The sequence below is a fragment of the Rhinopithecus roxellana genome, chromosome 3 (genome assembly GCF_007565055.1).
Source record: "Rhinopithecus roxellana isolate Shanxi Qingling chromosome 3, ASM756505v1, whole genome shotgun sequence".
Lineage (NCBI taxonomy): Eukaryota > Metazoa > Chordata > Mammalia > Primates > Cercopithecidae > Rhinopithecus > Rhinopithecus roxellana.
The window spans coordinates 24,836,331-24,855,681 of NC_044551.1; the positions used below are offsets into that span (position 1 = coordinate 24,836,331).

General features: G+C 36.9%; 1 protein-coding gene across 1 annotated transcript in view; it reads right to left on the minus strand.

The window, feature by feature from the left end:
- Positions 1-19,351, minus strand: part of MAN2A1 (mannosidase alpha class 2A member 1) — a 192,438-nt gene that overhangs the window by 23,061 nt on the left and 150,026 nt on the right. Inside the window, exons 17-19 of the mRNA XM_030926978.1 lie at positions 11,272-11,405; positions 7,714-7,855; positions 5,030-5,163 (exon numbers count right to left, since the gene is read on the minus strand). Of these exons, the coding sequence (XP_030782838.1) occupies positions 5,030-5,163; positions 7,714-7,855; positions 11,272-11,405 (410 nt within the window). The remainder of the gene's footprint in view (positions 1-5,029; positions 5,164-7,713; positions 7,856-11,271; positions 11,406-19,351) is intronic.

Genomic DNA, 19,351 nt, shown 5'->3' on the forward strand with positions numbered 1-19,351 from the left:
CAGCAAAGTCTCAGGATACAAAATTAATGTGCAAAAATCACAAGCATTCTTATACACCAGTAACAGACAAACAGAGAGCCAAATCAGGAATGAACTTCCATTCACAATTGCTTCACAGAGAATAAAATACCTAGGAATCCAACTTACAAGGGATGTAAAGGACCTCTTCAAGGAGAACTACAAACCACTGCTCAGTGAAATCAAAGAGGACACAAACAAATGGAAGAACATACCATGCTCACGGATAGGAAGAATCAATATCGTGAAAATGGCCATACTCCCCAAGGTTATTTATAGATTCAATGCCATCCCCATCAAGCTACCAATGAGTTTCTTCACGGAATTGGAAAAAACGGCTTTAAAGTTCATATGGAACCAAAAAAGAGCCCGCATTGCCAAGACAATCCTAAGTCAAAAGGACAAAGCTGGAGGCATCACACTACCTGACTTCAAACTCTACTACAAGGCTACAGTAACCAAAACAGCATGGTACTGGTACCAAAACAGAGCTATAGACCAATGGAACAGAACAGAGTCCTCAGAAATAATACCACACATCTACAGCCATCTGATCTTTGACAAACCTGAGAGAAACAAGAAATGGGGAAAGGATTCCCTATTTAATAAATGGTGCTGGGAAAATTGGCTAGCCATAAGTCGAAAGCTGAAACTGGATCCTTTCCTTACTCCTTATACGAAAATTAATTCAAGATGGATTAGAGACTTAAATGTTAGACCTAATACCATAAAAACCCTAGAAGAAAACCTAGGTAGTACCATTCAGGACATAGGCATGGGCAAGGACTTCATGTCTAAAACACCAAAAGCAACGGCAGCAAAAGCCAAAATTGACAAATGGGATCTAATTAAACTAAAGAGCTTCTGCATAGCAAAAGAAACTACCATCAGAGTGAACAGGCAACCTACAGAATGGGAGGACATTTTTGCAATCTACCTATCTGACAAAGGGCTAATATCCAGAATCTACAAAGAACTCAAACAAATTTACAAGAAAAAAACAACCCCATCAAAAAGTGGGCAAAGGATATGAACAGACATTTCTCAAAAGAAGACATTCATACAGCCAACAGATACATGAAAAAATGCTCATCATCACTGGCCATCAGAGAAATGCAAATCAAAACCACAATGAGATACCATCTCACACCAGTTAGAACGGCAATCATTAAAAAGTCAGGAAACAACAGGTGCTGGAGAGGATGTGGAGAAATAGGAACACTTTTACACTGTTGGTGGGATTGTAAACTAGTTCAACCATTATGGAAAACAGTATGGCAATTCCTCAAAGATCTAGAACTAGATGTACCATATGACCCAGCCATCCCACTATTGGGTATATACCCAAAGGATTATAAATCATGCTGCTATAAAGACACATGCACACGTATGTTTATTGCGGCACTATTCACAATAGCAAAGACTTGGAATCAACCCAAATGTCCATCTGTGACAGACTGGATTAAGAAAATGTGGCACATATACACCATGGAATATTATGCAGCCATAAAAAAGGATGAGTCTGCGTCCTTTGTAGGGACATGGATGCAGCTGGAAACCATCATTCTTAGCAAACTATCACAAGAACAGAAAACCAAACACCGCATGTTCTTACTCATAGGTGGGAACTGAACAATGACATCACTTGGACTCGGGAAGGGGAACATCACACATCGGGGCCTATCATGGGGAGGGGGGAGGGGGCAGGGATTGCATTGGGAGTTATACCTGATATAAATGACGAATTGATGGGTGCTGACGAGTTGATGGTTGCAGCACACCAACATGGCACAAGTATACATATGTAACAAACCTGCACGTTATGCACATGTACCCTAGAACTTAAAGTATAATAAAAAAAGAAAAGAATGCTTTCTAGAAAATTCAAGTTACATGGTATTAACTTTCCTCAATTAAGTGTCTTTTTAATTATTTTCACTAAACATTAAAATGTATTCTCTCTTCTCTAGTTCATTTCTTATTTAAAAGAAACCATTAATTGAAGACCCAAAAACCATACTTGAGTAAAAGAAAAATTTAACCAATATAAAAATATATTAAATTTAAATCAATTACTACCCAAGGAGTTCTGAATGGGAATAAATAAATTATTTCACTTCTAAGTCAAAGCTTTATTGATTTGATGTGAAAATTTTTATTGTTGTAGTTAACAGAAGTTTTGTAGATTAGTGTCAATATAAAGTCATATAAACCAGAAACTTTTTCAGGAGGAGCAAAAGACAGTAGTTTTCAGCACTCAGACAATGATTTTCCTAGGCAGATTTAGTCCTTAAAACTAGGCTATCTTGTCAGTAATTGATTTAAAACATGAGTCTCAAGAATGGTATGGCTCTTCACATCTAAAGTGGATACTAATTCTTTTTTCTAAGATATTCTAAATACTGGAAGAATTTTTGCTTTAATTAGCTGTTGCCATTTAATTCAATCAACTAGTATTTTATTTAAAGTATGTCTACCACATATAAGGACATATGAACATGAAGGCAACAAGTACCTGGAATCTAGTAGGGCGAATGGAACATGCATATGAAGACAAGGTAATAAGCAGAAATCGCAGTAAATACAGCGGCAAAATGTGCTCTAACAGTTCATTCATCTATGCATTTGGATATTCATTCATATGACACATATTTGGCATGTCCTCTGCCAGGAACAATCCTAGAAGCAGAGAAAGGCACAATTCCCACTCTCATGGAGTTTATGGTCCAAAGGAGGGAAAAAGACATGGATCAAATAATCACACACTTGCAGGAAGGTGAGATGCACAGTTTGGAGGCAGCATAGGGTAAGGGTTTTTAATCTGGTTCAGACGCAGGTGATGAAGTAAGCACTAATCAAACTATCACCAAGAGTCCCGAAGGCAGAGGATAACAGGCCATGTGCAAAAGTGCTGTGGGGAGGAGGAGATGGAAAGTACTTGGGACTCAAAAGAAACCAGTGGGCCTAAAGCAGACACAGTAAAAGGCATGCCAATGCCTAGGGGACATGCAGGGCCCATAACATGAGGGGCTCTGGAGGCCATGGTAAGAAATTTTGACTTTTATACTGATAGCAATGAATAGATATCAGAGGGTTCAACAGGAAGCGATAAAGTTACATGTGGTTTTGAAAAAAAAACAAAAAAACAAAAAACATTCTGCCTTCTGGGTGGTTAAGAACAGACATATGGCAGAAAGAGAACAGGGTGGATGTGTATAGGCTAGACCCAGGAAATACGGGAAGTTAGTTTAGATTAGGGTGGTGGAAGTAAAGATTATAAATTTTAAATATTCAGGCAATGAGATAGATAGGTGATGGCAATTACTCTGTGAGAAAAGGCTGATGGGAAGAAGCGTCTATCAGGCAGAACTCATGTCTGTCTTGGAGTTGGATGGACGGTGGTTGCTGTTGACTGGGGGGAACACTGGAAATGGGTCAGGTTTGGGAAGGAAGAGAGATGATGAGTGTTTTGGATATGTCAAGCTTGAGGTGTCCTTATAAACAGGCAGGAAGCAATTAGATAAATGAATCTGGAGGTCAGAGACAAGCCTAAGTTGGAGATATATATTAGTGGCTTCTACCTGTGTGGAGGATGCAAACAAAACCAGGGGAGTAAAAGAGATAGCCAAGGTATAGCATAAAAAATAAGAAAAGGAGAAGGCCAGGGGTCATGCTTTGAGAGCTCTAAGATTTCATGGCTGAGTAGAGAACTAATAGAGAGATAAAGAACTGCCAGAGAGGTGGGAGGAAAACCAAGCTGCACAGATCCATACAAGCCCTGGGAAGGCAGTATTTTACAGAGTGACAATGGCCAGTGTCAAATACTGCTGAAAGGTGAAGTAAGATGACAAAAGTCAATATCCACTGGATCTACTGACATCGTAAAGAGCTCTTTCATAATATGATGGAGGCTAAAGCCAGACTGAAACAAATTGAGTGTGAGAAGGAAGTGATGAAATAAACTCATCTCATAAACTCTGGCTCAATCGGGTAGGAGAGAGAGGATAGTAGCTTACCGGAAATGGAAGTAAGAGTCTGAAGGAAGGCTGCATTCCATTTCTATTTTTAACAGAAGAAAACAAAGAGTGTTCAAAAGCTAACAGAAAGAATCTCCCAGGAAGTGTTGGATATGAGGAACAATGGAGAAAGAGAGAGAGAATGAATAGTAAAAGGATGCTGAGGTGGTTGAAGAGAGTAAGTTCCAAGGACAAGTGGTGGGACCTGCCTAGGATGATGGATGGTAAAGTCTCTTTTTAATGTATCAGGAGGAAAGACGGGAAGGGTGGGAGTAGATGTTAGGTAACTGGAACAGAGAGCCCTGTCTAATGGCTGTTCTCTCTATAAAGTGAAAGGTGCAGTCACTGGCTGAAAAGAGTAGAAAAGACTTGCAATGGTCAGTGCAGAAAGGAGAATAGAGCAAAAAGAAAAAGCCCATGTTCAGGGTGCGTGATAACTTATGGAGAACTCTGAAGGTAACTTTACCGGAACAAGCATATCGTCAGGTCATTCAGGTCCAGCTGGGCTTGTGCCAGACCATTCAACACAGAGTACTAGATTTTTGCTTTGAGGAATAAAAATCAAACATGGAAAACCTACATATAAATACATTTTCAACTGAAGAGTCTAAGACTAGAATAAGTACACTAACATTTCAAATAAATTTTACTAAGATTTCAAATAAAGTTTACCAAATTTAATCTCCTAAGTATATGACTAAGTTCTATTCTTTAACTTTTATTTAGCTCAATTTTTCAATTATTTCAAAATAATTTCAGAAATATTTACCCAAGCTGACTTCCTGTCATTATTTTTTATCTACATAATAAGCAAATATAAAAAACAGAAAGACCTAAGTACAAACCTTACATGATATTTATAACTGAAGTTCTCTTTCTGTGAATGTGGGCCACATCTACTATAAAGAAATCTCAATATTGGAAATGATTCAAAAAATTTTAAAAGCGGAAAGTCATAATTTCAGTATCAGATCATGCTAGTTATTTTTTCATACCGTATTAACTGCACTTCTTTTTTCTAGTAGTATTCGAAATAGATTAGCTGTAATCTTGTTATCCTGGACACCTTGCTCAAGGCCACGATTATCATCTTGCATGAGTCTTCGATCCATGATAACTTCAATCTGACCTGATATGCAAACAAACAAGCAAAACTGACCAGAGTTATTTAATACTGACATTCATTGAGCATCACTTAAGTAGAAGCCATGATGTCTTGCTCTATATTTCCCCTCTAGTCAAGGAGGTGGATTTATACAACCCACTACACCATGGGCTTTCTCTTGATAATAGCTCAAAGTAGCTCCTACAAATTCAAAAAACAGAAGAGTATTTCTGTGTTTCTTTAGTAATGTTTCACAATATCTGATAAGAAATTTAAAAATGAGACAGGACAGATCAAAATTTCAATGAAAATTTTTTTCCAAAACATTAATGTAAACAGTCAATTAAGTTCTCCAAAACTTTTAGTAGCACCATTTGGAATCAAAAATGCTTATGAGGTTTATTAGGAAATGTACATCACACAGAGAGTAGTAAAATACACACAGATGGGTAGGTCTAAAAAAGGTTTACAAATAAAATTTAGGTTACTTGATATGAAGCAGGTCGCTGAAGAAGCCCTAGAATGTGGACGCACTCATGATATACTCTCTTGCTTCTCTGACATTGTATTAGCGGCAGCACCACTGTCCTGCCTTTCTGGCTTAAAAGGGGTCATACCTGGTTCCTTCATTTGCTATGCAATATTTCCATATTTCCACTAGCTCAAGTTTTGGAAGCTAATTATTACGAGATTAAAAAATAAAAAAAAAAAAACAACTAGAGCCGTATACACACACACACAAACACATATATGTATATACACACACATATATATACATACATATATATATATACATACACTTAAGCTAATACTCAAGTAAGACTTAAAAAACTGAAGTTATATACTTAAAAATACATGCATATTCATTCATATCCATTACTATATTAAATGATCATTTGGTACAAAAGGGAAATAGCAAACACAAAAGACTAACAATTACTACTATTACATAGTCATACCAACTCTGTTTAGCTTCTTTCTTCTGAGTTTATGTATCTAGTACCTAAAATTACCAGAGATGAGTAGAAATCTCATTGTCACTACCTTCATAATTTAAAAGACAACTGTCCAAGATTTAGTCCCTAGGCTCAGGGATTAAATTGGGTGTGAAGTGACAAGCTGTAGATAGGTATGACTGGTATATCATACCTATTCAATTTGGCATATCAACCTCTTGGTAATTTCTAACTCTTCTCCTGTCTCCAAATGTTGGTACATATAACATGTGACTGGCACTTAGTGATTTCCTGGATTGTACTCAAATTGCTTTAATTCAAATACTAAGGTATTTGGTGGCTATAGCAGAAACAGAGGAACTTTATTTCTTAGCTTGTCTTTACCAGGAAGTGAGATAATGCTGCTTTGTTCATCACAGCTTGAGTCTTACTGTCTAGTCCTCTATTGAGGGCACAGCTTCGAGAATTCAAGGCAGTGTTTAAAAATGGGTGGCTCAAGAGTCATGTACGGCACAAAAATGTTTTCTGTTTTGTCAACATAGTGTTTTTTAACAAATTATATCAATATTTTTCAGATTGAACAACATCACAGAAAATTCCAGACTTCTGGACTCTTCTTCAAAAATTGAATTTAGCAACACTGGGCCCCTAACCACACAGCAACAATGCTGCCCCACTGCACACTGGGAACATGCTCTTCAGTTTGCTCAAGTCTCTAACCCTCCCTACTGGATCCCTGATGTGGAGTCATTACTATTTTCATAACTGAATTCATGTCTTTATGGCATGAGTTTACATGATCTTATCTAATGAAGGCCACAAAGAAAAATGAGAAGTAGCAGTTTGTGTGTGTGTAAGTTACAGAATGCATGTATACGCCTCATGTAAAAAGTGGGCTTGTGTCAAAGGACACACTAGGCATGTGCACTCACTTATCTGGCTCCTTCAGACATTTATCTCTATGAACTCTTAGAATGTAAGAAAGAAGACCAATGATACCATGTATGATAACCAATTAAAAATATGTATTATAAAAGATCAAAGTCTCTCAATAGAAAGACTTGCAAAAATTAATCAGTGTCTATTGACTATTTTCTCTCACTTCCTATGCATTACTTTTTCTCTTTTGGAATCCTTAAAGCCATATCTCTTTATCCCCATATCTCTGTAATTTCTACTCCCTTCCTTCTTTCAGGTGGTAGCAGAATAGAAAGACTATGATTCACAGAAGGACCTAAGTTTGAACCACGACTTCTCAACTTTGCAAACGTAGGCAACTTATCTAAACCTCGGAATCTGAGCTTCCACATCCATTAAATCATGATGATGATAGAGACCTCTGCAAAGTAAACACTATTACGAGAAGCAAATTATCTTTAAAAAGAAATCTTGACATGGAATTTTAGGTCTCCTGTTCTTCATCTGAAGATTTAGGAGATTCATCTTTTTATGTTGTTCTCACAAAACCCAAACTTAATAGTCTGGTTGTTGAAAGAAAAAAGCTGAAAAGAAGACAGGGAGGTTTTAACTAGAGATTATACCACATCTGACCAACAGAAAAAGTATACACTTGGAACTGAAACCTTTCAGAGTGAAAAAGAGTGTAAGCAATACATACCACTATTCAAACTTGAAACCCCTAAAGACTGAGCAGAGAGCAGTGTCAAACGATGTTTGGCATCCTGGATATAGGCCATTGTGGTCATGGGATAGACATTTGCTTGAAGAGGCAATTTGCTCAGTGTCATTCTAGGTTGAATCTATAAAACACAACAATTCCATCTACAAAAAGTGATATTTACATATATTCTTTTAAAAACTGGAGGACAGGTGATTTTTCTTTCTAAGAGCTTTAAGACAAAGCTTCCTTTTTCGTTCAATGGAAGAAATAATTTAAAAATTAAAGCATTATTTAAAACAATATAAAGAAAAACCACAAGGATATTAGAAAACAATTTTTAGGTCGGAAAGGTAGAACTCGCCCAGATTTTTAAAATAGGCATTCCTATTTAAATTCAGAATAAAAATGCTTAAAAGTCTTCTAACTCTCTAATATTTGCATAAAACAAATTATAAAAGTATTAAGTATTCATTTCTCATCTAAATCTAACATACTGCTTTTGTAATGAATGCTAAGTATAATGGCTCTCTATCACCTTTCAAGAAATATCTCTTATTATTCTTGAATTGGTTTTAATAAATACCACAGATCTCCACACCAAATCTTCTAAGATACTACATTATAATCAAATGCATATTTATATTTAAAAACCATTCAGTGTTTACTCTTTTTGATTAGTTTCAATGTAGATAGTTCCAAATTCCAATTCCTTGTAGCCTAGTACCTGAATGTTCGAAATATGACTCTATTTTTTGGGAAAGACTGTCAGTAACCCCAAAGCCCATCTGGGTCACAGTGACTGACTCTAAGCTCAGAACCCTGTTATCAGTGAATCTTAATGATACCACATAAAAATGTCATCTCCTCATTTAAACTCATTAAAGTTAGACATAAAAGTGAAGAAAAGAAGAGGTACAAAGTTACCATAATAGTTAACATGTATTAAGTGCCCATTAACGAAAGGCATGGTCCTGAGTATTTCACAAATCTATCTTTAATCTTCCCAAAAACCCTGCAATGTCTCCCTCAAATTACTGGCTGTACTAAGTTGAATAATGCCTCCCTCTCTCAAATTCCTGTCCACCCACAACCCGTGAATGTGATCTTATTTTGAAATAGAGCCTCTGCAGAAACAGATGAGGTCATTCTGGATTATGCTGGGACCTAACCTAATGACTGGCATCTTTACAAGAGGGAAATTTGGACACAGACAGACAGATACAACAGGCATAGGGAGAACTCTATATGACAAAAGAGGTAGAGACGGGAGTGATGCATACACAAACCAAGGAATGCCAAGCATAGGCAACCACTAGAAGCTGGGATAGGGCAAGGAAGGATATTTCCCTATAGCCTTTGGAGGGAATGTGGCCCTGCCAATACCTTGATGTTAGAAATCTAGTCTCCAGAACTGTGAAAGAATAAAGTTTTGTTGTTTTACATGATTCCATTTGTATGGCAGCCTTGAGAAATTAATAAACTGATAAAGCTACAACTGTAAAATGTTTAAAGAAAAAAAAAAAGTAAACCTACCTTAAAAGAATTCTGTATTTTTCCTTTCCAAACCAAATTAACTTGTATAAGTGAAATTATTTTTAAGAATGTAAAACTATCACAATTGTGTTGTTGCTACCCCCACTCCTCACTGGTGGAGCTAGATATCTAGTTTTGCCCAAGTACTACTATATCCAAAGCTTAAAAAACGGCCAATTTTAAAAGCAGAAATATTACAGACTTAAAAGTAATATTTTCTTTTTTAGTCAAACGTTCCATTCTCCAAAAGAAAATTCACATTTTTAGTTATTCGGTTTTACTAAGTTCCTCATTCAATTCATGTCTACACCCACAAATACAAATAACTGGTTTTGTATGATTTTAAAAGACTTCCTTTTGTATATAAAAAAATGAATCACCATAAAGTTGAGATTTTATTTGGAATCCAAATGGCTGTAGTCGAATTAACATGCTAGTTCAGAAACGACGCTGAAAATTTTTATGTTTTGGAAAAAATTTAAATTTAACTTTTGCAGGAAATCGTAGAAGAGAAAATTATTAAAATCTTTTTCACCCACCCCCAGTTGAAAATCAAAGCAAAAGTGTTTATTGTAAAATTATTTCTATTCACAGCCAGAAATTTCTAAAACATGTTTTAAAAACATGCTTATGGTTTTAATGGTATTTCAAAGATATGTTATCAAACACATACACTCAGAAAACCTGAGATTTAGGTAACAATCAAAAGTGCTCTATTAAATTGGAGAATTGACAATCTGATAAGACTGTATAAATCAACTTCCTTACTACAGTTTGAAACTATTTCATGAAAATTTTGATTAAATATATACCTGCCCATTTCTAAACAAATATACCTATGTATATGTATACATGTGTGTCTGTGTACGTATGATGGTATACACAAACACACATAAAGACAGAGGAAGAGTTTTCTTGAAATTTCCAACAGCCCATTATTAGATCATACATTAAATCAATATATAAGGAATAAACTTAATAGGTATGAATCAATTCCTTATGAGGAAAACTGACATAGACTTTGTATCCCCACACAAATCTCATCTTGAATTGTAATCCCCAGGTGTTGAGAAAGAGACCTGGTGGGTGGAGACTGGATCATGGGGGTGGTTTCCCCCATGCTGTTCGTTTGATAGCGAGGGAGATCTCATGAGATCTGATGGTTTTGTAAATGGTAGTTCCCCTGGGCTTTTCTCTCTCTTGCCTGCAGCCATGTAAGACTTATCTGCTTCCCCTTCCACTATGATTATAAGTTCCCTGAGGCTACCCCCCAGTCATACAGTACTGTGAGTCAATTAAACCTCTTTCCTTTATAAATACCCAGTCTCAGGTATTTCTTTATAGCAGTGTGAGAATGGACTAATACAAAAACAGACCAGGCACAGTGGCTCATGCCCATAATCACAGCACTTTGAAAGGCTGAGGTGGGCAGATCACTTGAGTCCAAGAGTTCGAGACCAGCCTGCCAGCATGGTGAAACCCTGTCTCTACTAAAAATACAAAAATTAGCTGGGTCTAGTGGTGTGTGCCTGTAGTGTCAGCTACTAGGGAGGCTAAGGCAGGAGAGTCGCTTGAACTTGGGAGTCAGAGGCTACAGTGAGCCAAGATCGTGCGACTAAACTCCAGCCTGGGCAACACAGCGAGACTCTGTCTCAAAAAAGGAAAACAAAAAGGTAAAAAAAAAAAAATCCCAAAAAGTATAATAATCCATCAATCCCTAATTATGTTTCCTTTCTGGTAGCCAGATTTAGCATCAAGATATTTAACATTCATAGTGGTCACCAAATCTACCCTTTGAACGAATAAATCCTTACAAAAAGATGTTCTTAAAAAAATGGTCTCCCAAATATTTATTCTAATTGTAGAACCTGCAATTATCTATCAAAATTCAGTTTTATTTTAGAAATAATTTGCAACTTTAGGTATACTTTGTCAAAGGATCCAAAATTAACTGGGGCATTATTACATATAAGAATCATACACCAATACAACCATCACTTAAACATTTTAAAGGAAAATTACCTGGTATCCATTTAGGTCAGTATAAAATCTATTTTGGCTTTTTATATCAGAAGAAATTTTCATTGCAATCTCACGGTTATATACTTTTCGGATGTCCACAATATTGGAAACTTCCACAGACTGTCCTTCTAGTCCTAAAAAAAAAATATATATATATATATACACACATATATAGATAGATAGATATAGATATACATATATAGAACTCCTTCCAAAGTTACATACATTTTCTTGTTTTCTACTTCCTGTCTTAACATCTCTCATATAATAAATGCTATGACAATTTAACTTTTCTTTTTAAAAAACTATCAGAAGGTAGATAGCATTTATTCAGGGGAGCATATTATTCAACTAAAGAATGAAGCAGCTGGGATGAGAAAAATGTAGATGATGTATAACATGTAAATGTCTCTCCAAGTTCTAGAGGGGAAACAGGACATGAAATGAAAAAAGGGCTGCCCAGTTACAGGCCAGTCCACTTCTCACCTGCACCACCATTCCCCAAAAGAGCCATTCTAGGCTACTTTTTCACCATTTTCTCCTTACAGACCAGACATTATGAGCCAGTAAAGTTTACATTCTGCTGGTTCAAGTGACAGTGTATTATTGCTAGGAAAAGAGACAGGAGATCCAATGAGATGGTTTATGGCCGAAAGTGATATTAAAATATTAGTATTTGTGGACTATAATCTGGAAAGCTCTTCAGAAGTTAAATCAATTTTAGTTGAGTTTAGTATCTCTGACGACCCCTTGCTATGAAATGATCCATTTTGTCCTTTGTTATATAAAGCAGAGACAGCTTTAAAAAGTCCCCAACATATCAAACATTCGTTTGGATAAGCCTGAAGTGTTTACTACTCTCTGTCATTCTACTTTAATTGTATCTTCAGGTCCTCAGTGAGGCCTTGGGTCAATTTCATAGATGGAGAGAGAAGTTAAGAGGAAATCCAACACACTTAATACAGATCAAGGGTGTATGAGATAAAAAGGAATGAATTAATGGCATTTGCAGTGACCTGGATGAGACTGGAGACTACTATTCTAAGTGAAGTAACTCAGGAATGGAAAACCAAACATTGTACATTTTCAATGACATGTGGGAGCTAAGCTATGAGGATGCAAAGGCGTAAGAATGATACAAAGGACTTTGGGGACTTGGGAGGAAGGGTTGGAGGGGGGCAAGGGATAAAAGACTACAAACAGAGTGCAGTGTATACTGCTCAGGTGATGGGTGCACCAAAATCTCAAAAATCACCACTAAAGAACTTACTAATGTAACCAAATACCACCTGTACCCCAATAACCTATGGAAAATTTTTTTAAAAAGGGTGTGTGAGAGATATTACAGGACCTTCTAAAGAGAACAATTAGGAAAGTGGTCATAAGAAGAAAGAGTGACATTATTCTATTTAATAAAGCTGAAGCTTTCTGAGGAAAGGAAAAAAGGGAAAATGCAGAAGGGAGGAAAGGGGTAAGGAAGACTTTTTCCTAGTAGGCCAAGAAGAATCCCCAGAACTTAACAGAAGGAGATAGCAAAGAGTTACAGAAAGGAAGTTTAACTCTGTGAGGTTTGTGGGAAAGAATGTAAATGCAGGCTCCATGGTTCTCCGGGCTGGCACCCGCAGTCCTACTGAACACAAGGCTTCTCTTCAGGACTTTGGCGCACCACACAGGTTCCCAGTGTTCCCAGTGTTTGGCTGGGGCAGGGCACGCCATGGCAGGCAGTTTCCCTTCCATTCCCCTTGGGCCATACTGGATCAGTCCTTCTGGAAACAATGACTGATAAAGCAGAGAAGGTTGCTGTAGAACCTGAAAACGTGTTTAAATGTCATAGGGAATCAAGAGTCCTTCATCTCAGAAAAGGCAGAAAAGATGGCCCTGTTCTTAAGGAAACAAAGAGCAGGAGACAGCCTTATTGGATACTCTACCATGTCCAAGGAAAAGAAGCTTATGGCAGGAGATGGTATTTCACCAAGCCAATTGGATTCTTGGTTTGATGACTTCAGTGGTTTCAGCAAAGATGGGCTGATGCAGAAACCTGGTAGAAATGCACCTGCAGGAGGAATCATTACCAGGAATTTCTCTGGAGACGACCTAAAAGTCACAGAAATACTCCTTTTTCCAAAAAGCCAAGAAGAAATTAATGTTGATATAAAATGTCAATTAGTGAAGGAAATTCGACACTTTGGACGAAAATATGAAATACTCTTCAAATTGCCTGAAGGACTGCAAGGACCTATGGAAGTCAAGAAATGATTTTTTGAATCCATCATCAAGGAAGCCGCAAGATTTATGAGGCGAGACTTAATTCAGCACCTTGAGAAGAAATTGGAACAAATGATTTCTGGCTACTTGTTCAAGGAGGATCATCTCAACCCCAAATGCATAATCTTGTTAATGATTGAGGAGAAAAAAAGGATCAGATTGCTGTTTTCTAGAATGGAAGGATATTGCTGAAGCCTTTTAGCATGTGTTAGTGAATAAAATGGACTTCCAGAAGCTAAGACATTTCTGTTAAAAAAAAAAAGAATGTAATGTAGTTAGTGTAAGCACCATAGATTTATCTGAAAAGTACAATGGAAATTCTAAAATATAAATAACAATCTAGTAATAAATAACACTTAAATGGGCTGAAGCCTCTAGGAACACAATCTTCAGAATGCTCACTGAATTTCTTTCTGGTATATACTGCTCTTCCAACTCAAATGGAGCTAACTTCAGTTTCTTACTACATTCATAAAACTATTATGAGTACCATCTCCATGGGTGAGGAAATGTGGAATGTCCTTTATTTAAAAAAAAGAGAGAGAGAGAGAGAGAGAGAGAGAGAGCCTCATTATGTTGCTCAGGCTGGCCTCCAACTCCTGGGCTCAAGCAATCTTCCCACCTCAGCCTCCTGAGTAACTGGGACTACAGGCATATGCCACTGCACCCAGGTGATGCCTTTTTTTTTTTTTTAATGGCCATAGTCTGAACCACTAACCTCTGCCAGTTACCTACACATGTACATTTCCTGATGACAGTTATTACAAGTACCTGCAAAGACAGATGACCCAAATATCTCCACCACTATTGAGAAGTTGAAAAAAAAAATCACATATATAACTGACAATAAATAACAGCATCTTCTATGACCTAGGAAATGCATTACTCTAAATGCAATCCCTCTTTTCAGTATGCTTACATTAACCAAAATAGTTTTGTAAAGCCAAAATGAAATGTATATGGAATTTTAATAATAACAGATAAGCATCTACAAATGAACCAAAAACATCTAAAACACAAAATGTAGCACCAAGCATGATGGTATTCATGTAACACTAGGGAGCATGGCTGATGACAAGAAGTAAACTCTAATTTACTAAAAGCATCCATTGGGTTTTTAGTATACTGTTTTATGTTTTCTTCTCTCTAGATTAGATATTTTCTCAAAGAGCAACAGAATACATGAAATGAAATAAAGCCTTAACAAAAGAGAACATCATTAATTTTAATTCATGTACCTCCAGAAAGCATTTATAAAAGAACATGCTTCAAGGAAAAAATAATAATTCCACATTTCAGAAAGTATTTCTGTTGAGAAAATCATCTTTCTCAAGCTCAGTATTATACTTAGATCCTGTTGTGGCAACAAACACTTAAAGCTCTTTAAAAGGAACTTTATGTCCATTCACAATTCAGCAAGATACCAATTTAAAGTTTGTATCAGGACAGACTTTTAAAATAAGATTAAACTTAGCATGCTTATTATGAACAAGCCAAACAAAACCTGTAATGGTCATAAAAACAAGGAGGTATCCCTGAGTTCTCAATGATAATTTGTTATTTTTTTAAAGAACAGTATATGTGAGAGAGTGAAAGGACTGCCAACTGTTTCTATTCTGTGTCAGTAATTCCCTAAGTTGTACCTTTCCCAAAGAGGCTCATGCAATGGAAGGGAGAATATCCTGGGAAGGAGGAATGTAAACCAGCAGTATCCAGTGGTCTGTTTTACCCGTGCACCACATGGCAGCAAAAATGTTTTTTTTTTTTTTTTTTTTTTTACTAAAGTGGCTTCACCTGGGCATGAATGGCCAGGGCTTTCTAAGTCCCTCTGGTTTTTCTTCAACACTTTACAAGATTAGTCACTAGAGAAAGAAACGAGTGATGCCATTCCCAGGTTTCAATAAAGAAATATGTGCCTTCTTGCTGCTAATTCTCTCCTCCTTGGAAGAGAGAATGGAGGTGTTTATCCTTATTCACATAGGCAATGCAAGGTAGAACAGAGCCAGTTCACAGGTGAAAAGTGGTAATAAAAAGACCAGAAAGAGTCCTTCAGAAGGTTCCACTACATCAGAGTGTTCTATAGATGGTGTAGATTCCAGTCTCACCCCCAGAGCTAGGATTTTGTTTGTTTTTTATCTCCCTACAGAATGTCAGCTTCTCATAAATACAGAATGTCTTATATACCATCTTTGCATTACAGTTCTAACAACATTTGGGGTACATGGTAAGTACTGAATCACTGTTAGACAGAAATAGCTAAGATATGAAAGCCTGTCCTTTATCATGCAGAAGTTAGCTGACGTGGGAGGAAAGCAAACTGGACTATGGATAAAGTTTAAGTAGCTGGAAAGATGAGAGAGTAAGAACTTTCATTTTACATACATGTTACATGCATGTTAGAATGTAAGTTCCTTAAGGCTAGAGACCATGTCTTATTTATCTTCATGTTCCCAGCACGTAGACATGTATAATAAATGTATGCTGAGTGTAGGGTGGCAGCTATGTGGCAGTGACAGAAGCCAAGAGTTACTGATGCTTACTATGTACCATATGTTTACTACAAGCTTTATATATAATGACTCCTTTTGTCCTGACCCTAAGCCAAGGAAGAAATCACTTTCCCAAGGACAAGACTGGCAGAACCAGGACTACACCACTACATCATCATGCCTCACTGGCAGACCAACTATTGAAGAAGGCTCAAGTTACTCTGTAACCAAGGACTGGGAGAGGCCTTGTAGTGAGTAGAGAGAAGACCTCTAGATTTCGTTTTGTTTTGTTTTTAAGGGGAGAGGGCACTGAACTGAAATCTGATATCTTCCAAAAGCTATTTGAGTGAAATAAGGCACAACAGGCTTACAGACCCCAAAAACTCTTTAAAACAACCCAAAACTCTCTTTCAAAATGGCACGCTCACCTTAGAAGCCAAGAAAGTAATACATATTTAATATTAAAGACAGATACTCTAGTGCACAGCAGTTCCTCCCCACTGTACTTAGCTGAGATGTACAAAATGGTGAGCCCAGGAGGCATGCACCACCATGTTCACTGCAAACTGGCGCTAGGAACAACAGGGAAACGAATAAATAAAACCACATACGCCCATGTTATGGAATGCTGTGTCACAAATGAAAAGAATGAGGTAACTGTCTCTCTTGGCAGAGAAACATCAGAAGAAAAAAGCTAAATGTAGCATTTGTATAGCATGATAAACTATGCTGAAATCGACACAAACACAATACTATACTTTTCTACAGTTTTAAGACTGTGTGGTGCATGTATGCTTGCACATATATCTGAATTCCTCTCCTGAGGAGTGGATGGAGACAGACACAGATGCCAGAGGAATTTTACTTTATATCTGTAATGTGTGGAATTTGTCAGAAGAGTAGTACACATATATATTATTTATACCTGTATTTATAAAATAATATTAAGCATTTTTAGAATATTTTCTGAGACAGCAAGAAAAAATAAAAACAAGTAGATCACCGTCAGGAGGCTGGGCCATACCACAGCTTTAGGAGGACAGAACACTCAAGCTTACAGGGTTTTAGCACCACTCTCAAAATGATGTTGCTCTTCTCAGAGCCTTCCCTCACTGGGTGGATCAGAGAGAGAGAACAGAAAACAAAAGGCATCACCCTCTTAACTACTGCTCAGCACCAGTCTAAGGAAACCAAAGGGGGTGCTCCCTGGTGTGGGGAGAGAAAAACTGGAGGGCAAGCCTGACACATGCCATGCCTGAAATATGAGTAGAGGAAACATCCAGGAGGGTGTAAGGACTCTAAGAAATGCAAATGGAAATCCTGGAGTCATAGCTCTGAGCGACAACTAATGATAGCCTTTGGAGAATCCCAGGCTTTTACTTCCTCTGTACCACCAACTCTCTCAGATCCTTCAACAATTTATCTGGAGCCACCTAATTCAACTCTGAACTGCAGAATCTCAGAGTTAGCTCAACCCTCTCCACCTCTCCAGATCATCTTATTCTAGCTATTTTGAAATGCAAAATACACTTTTCCAAGGAATATACTCATAAATCATACACCACTCTCGCCACACTCAACCAGTTATAGGAGTGAGAGGCAACAACTTGGGAAAAAGGACAAAAAAGAACCTCACTCATATCCCAGCAAAGTCCAGTATCTTATCAGTGGCACCTAATGTGATTAGGACAACTCATTACATCAAGAGGGACAATAGCAAATGGCCCACGGTCACCTAGGAAAAAGACAAGTGATGGCAAGAATCCTAAGAGACATATTTAAGTCGCAAATAAAAGTCCAACTGAAATTTAACATGGCTATCAAATCACATAAAATAAATCTCCAAAATACCCATCTAAGATTCAAAGAAATGTCTGAGTGTCTTAAAAATACTGACTCTTAGGCAAAGGGAACCTTGCTATCAATCTGATTGTTGTGCTCCTCTCCTTTCCTCCAATCTGTGCCTGAGCAGAGAAGACGACAGAATCATCACTTTGTTGCAGAAGTAGAATAATAATAGCTATCATAAAAAACCAGGGCTTCTGATTTTGAATATTCCCTCTTCGATTTGGGAAACATTTTGTTTTGTATTTTAATCATCAAAAATATAAAACTACCTTTGCTATTATGCACTTACTTTAGTGATGTTTTTGTAAACTTTATCCAACTTAGCTTAAAGCTCAAGCTTATGGTTACTAATTAACATTTATTGCTTAATTCGTAAGTATGCTTTTATGAAATTCTCACAACGATAAACTAAGTCAACATCTAAATGTTTCTAAAAAGAGAATATTATCGTGACCACATTTTTAAAAAACTGTACTTATATCTGAAAGTACCAAAATAAAAATGGTAATAATTTCCACTATTGAATGACCGTTTTTTCCATGTTGACTCACTCAATTTACCATTCATTACAAGATCTAATTTATCCTCTGAGTCACTGCTGATTTCTGGGTCTGTAAATGTTCATATTGATTATTTCTCCACAATGAAAATTTTAACATCTGCTTTCACAAATACAAATTTTAGTAAATTTCATTCCAAGTCGCAAATTTAAGAAAATGATGATATACTACTTTGTGCCATTCATAAAACACTACTAGATAAACAGCTACTATTACTTATCGATCACTTATGAGTTAGGCACTAGTGTACCTATTTTATGCTTTTCATTTCAATAATTCTCACAAAAATGTCAAAAACTAAATCTGTAATAGGAAAGGTATGGCATTTTGATCACATGAATTGCAAATGTTGGGTAAAGATTATACCAATAAACTATGATATGCTTGAAGAAGACGTAATAACTGAAAAACATATAACAAAACTGAAAGGTGTTTTTTTTTTATTATTATACTTTAAGTTCTAGGGTACATGTGCATAACGTGCAGGTTTGTTACATATGCATACTTGTGCCATGTTGGTGTGCTGCACCCATCAACTCGTCAGCACCCATCAATTCATCATTTATATCAGGTATAACTCCGAATGGAATCCCTCCCCACTCCCCCCACCCCATGATAGGCCCCGGTGTCTGATGTTCCCCTTTCTGAGTCCAAGTGATCTCATTGTTCAGTTCCCACCTATGAGTGAGAACATGCGGTGTTTGGTTTTCTGTTCTTGTGATAGTTTGCTAAGAATGATGGTTTCCAGCTGCATCCATGTCCCTACAAAGGACGCAAACTCATCCTTTTTTATGGCTGCACAGTATTCCATGGTGTATATGTGCCACATTTTCTTAATCCAGTCTGTCACAGATGGACATTTGGGTTGATTCCAAGTCTTTGCTATTGTGAATAGTGCCGCAATAAACATACGTGTGC